Raw genomic sequence first — 3541 nt, forward strand, 5'->3', positions numbered from 1 at the left:
TCATTTGCAACGCACATTAGCTAAATGTGCGTTGCAAATGACAATTTTAGCGCCAAAAAATTAAGTCATTTGCCTCGCACATTGAGCTAACGTGCGTTGCAAATGACTTATTTTTTTTAAAAAAATATTCGTTTTTTAATATTTTAGTTGGAAATTCCGACATGATCGTCTTTGAAATTAGACGCTTCATTCCCAATACCGGGAATACATTTATAATTAATACCTGTCACTAAAGTTTACAACGTAATTAACGTTCCCAATAAAAGGCAATTAAATTCGTCATAGATCGATCAACCAACATGTTACAACAAACATAAAATTATTACAACAAAGGTACGTAGCTAGCTAGAGATCAAGTTCATATTACAAATTAAGCTAAAAATTCGACATTGTTCATGAAGTAATCTGCCCAAAAATCTTTCACCTCATTAATCTCCTCCGGTGAATAGGGCAATGTTCTTGAAAAATCCTAAAAAAGTGTAAATAATTCAATTTATCAACGATTGATCAATATAATAGTTTTGTGTACTTCAATTTATTATATAAAGTACGTAGTTTATGAGAACATACCTTAGTAAGATCTTGACTATTACCATGATTCATTATTATGTCGTACATAAAACGCATGACGTAGTAGCCACAATCTAGTGATCCCGGTTGTTGAGCACACTAAATGCATTAAAATAAATAACACAAGTAAAATTTCTATCACATTGTATGTTATAATTTTGAAAAACTTATTTCTTAGGTAAATAATAAACTAATTATATATATATATACCTGTGCTGGAATCCATGTTAATTTAGTTCCCTTAGATTGTCCACCTAGTCTCTTGTAACTCCGAAAAGCACTACACATTCGATAAAATATGCAATTATATATACTTTGTTTACACATGTAAATGCAAAGAATATTTTACATGTAAGTGCAATTATATACTTTATTTACACATGTAAATACAATTATATACGTAGTAGTCACATTTAAGGCTAATTGGGTCGTTCTAGGTCATTTTTAGGCAAAAATGATGTTTTCGAACCCAACTTTGAACCAAAGAACCTAAGGAATGTTTTCAAACTTATTACACGTCTCATATGCATAGTTATAACTTTCTAAGGCCCTTTACAATCTATTATTTCACATTTAAGGCTATTTGGGTCGTCCTAGGTCATTTTTAGGCAAAAATGATGTTTTCGAACCCAACTTTGAACCAAAGAACCTAAGGAATGTTTTCAAACTTATTACACGTCTCATATGCATAGTTATAACTTTCTAAGTCCCTTTACAATCTATTATTTCACATTTAAGGCTAATTGGGTCGTCCTAGGTCATTTTTAGGCAAAAATGATGTTTTCGAACCCAACTTTGAACCAAAGAACCTAAGGAATGTTTTCAAACTTATTACACGTCTCATATGCATAGTTATAACTTTCTAAGGCCCTTTACAATCTATTATTTCACATTTAAGGCTATTTGGGTCGTCCTAGGTCATTTTTAGGCAAAAATGATGTTTTCGAACCCAACTTTGAACCAAAGAACCTAAGGAATGTTTTCAAACTTATTACACGTCTCATATGCATAGTTATAACTTTCTAAGTCCCTTTACAATCTATTATTTCACATTTAAGGCTAATTGGGTCGTCCTAGGTCATTTTTAGGCAAAAATGATGTTTTCGAACCCAACTTTGAACCAAAGAACCTAAGGAATGTTTTCAAACTTATTACACGTCTCATATGCATAGTTATAACTTTCTAAGGCCCTTTACAATCTATTATTTCACATTTAAGGCTATTTGGGTCGTCCTAGGTCATTTTTAGGCAAAAATGATGTTTTCGAACCCAACTTTGAACCAAAGAACCTAAGGAATGTTTTCAAACTTATTACACGTCTCATATGCATAGTTATAACTTTCTAAGTCCCTTTACAATCTATTATTTCACATTTAAGGCTATTTGGGTCGTCCTAGGTCATTTTTAGGCAAAAATGATGTTTTCGAACCCAACTTTGAACCAAAGAACCTAAGGAATGTTTTCAAACTTATTACACGTCTCATATGCATAGTTATAACTTTCTAAGTCCCTTTACAATCTATTATTTCACATTTAAGGCTATTTGGGTCGTCCTAGGTCATTTTTAGGCAAAAATGATGTTTTCGAACCCAACTTTGAACTAAAGAACCTAAGGCAAAAATTTTGGCAAAAATGGCATTTTCATATGCATACTTTACTTACTTGTTTAGTGGCTCCTTAATCATCAAATTTCTCTTCTTCTGTTGAGAATCAAATATGTAGACCTCACGTTTAGACAAGCAAAGAACTAAAAGCATCCAGTGACTCCTACATACAAACAATAAACGTATGTAGTTAGAAAAAAAAAAGTTAAATTTATAACAATCAATTAAAAACGAAGTTCAAAGTAATTTTCATACTTTTCGTAGTATGGACATAAGATGAATGTCTTAGAACTAAGTGCACTCATGGACCTCGTGATGTACAATAGAATTCGATCTGCATCGGACTTTAACATGGTGGCCGAGATCATCTCCGGGCACATGAATCCAATACTATTGGGGTGACAATCATCGTGAAAACACAACTCACTCAAAGCCCTATAATATAGAGTGTAAGAACGTTAAGACAATCATAAAAATCAAATTTAGGGGCAAAATATGAATTTAGGTAACTCACGTAGCAAAAACTTGTATTATTGATATATTGAGCCATGCTCCCGAGAGAAGTTGATCGGTGTCTTCAACGGTGACACTAATTTCAAAGTCCTTTTCCATATTGAATGTCCTTTTAGTGCAATGTACCTTAACGTGCTCCCCTTCTTTTAATCCCAACATCATAGTTTTCATCACATTGCACTTACCACTCAAATTTTGCACTTTATAATTTTCAAGGAAATAGGTTTTTGATTTAGTGTTGGACGCTTTTGTTCCACTTCCCCCAACCACTATCTCTTTCCCTTTGTTCCCTTTCCCTTTAGGCTCTTTACTTGTAGGCTTGTTTACCTGAGGTATGATTTTCAAATAACGATATACATATTAGTGAGCATACATGGTATAATAGTTCTACTTCAAATTATCATGCATATGTTAGTTACCTCCTCATTCGTAAGCGACACCAAATGTTTTGGCCACTGAGTGAAGGTACCATGAGCTTGAGCAAGTTTCTTAATATATTGAGAAGGCACGGGGACGGGAGCTTCTTTGTACGCGGGCTCAAAATCATCAACGCTCACTTTCACGTTATCGGACGTGACGTCGTTGTGGTGATCAAGGAGCAACTCTGGACATATGGTACCATAGGCAACAAAGACTTTCTCCGAGCCTATGTTCAGGTATAGATGGCACGGGACAGGTTCCTTATTATTTATTTTGAACAATAACGCAAATACAATGTAACATGTTAGAAAAGTTCAATAGAATTAACTAGAAACAAAGTACTTGAAAAACACAAATTATCATACCGTAATGTCGGCAAATGGATCTAAACCCCCGGAACGACAACTACTATGAACATTTGCGTCTATCCTCAT

The 3541-nt window shown here is 33.7% G+C and overlaps 1 protein-coding gene across 1 annotated transcript; it reads right to left on the minus strand.

Moving 5' to 3' along the window:
- Positions 1–327: 327 nt before the first annotated feature.
- LOC130462750 (ubiquitin-like-specific protease 1) lies at positions 328–2995 on the minus strand. The gene is made up of 6 exons (XM_056831635.1): positions 2689–2995; positions 2430–2609; positions 2233–2337; positions 781–850; positions 571–669; positions 328–469 (listed from the first exon to the last, which is right to left on the minus strand). The coding sequence occupies exons 1-6, from the start codon at positions 2856–2858 to the stop codon at positions 371–373; spliced, it is 723 nt and encodes a 240-aa protein (XP_056687613.1). The 5' UTR covers positions 2859–2995; the 3' UTR covers positions 328–370.
- Positions 2996–3541: the final 546 nt, after the last annotated feature.

Source organism: Spinacia oleracea, chromosome 6 (assembly GCF_020520425.1).
Source record: "Spinacia oleracea cultivar Varoflay chromosome 6, BTI_SOV_V1, whole genome shotgun sequence".
NCBI lineage: Eukaryota > Viridiplantae > Streptophyta > Magnoliopsida > Caryophyllales > Amaranthaceae > Spinacia > Spinacia oleracea.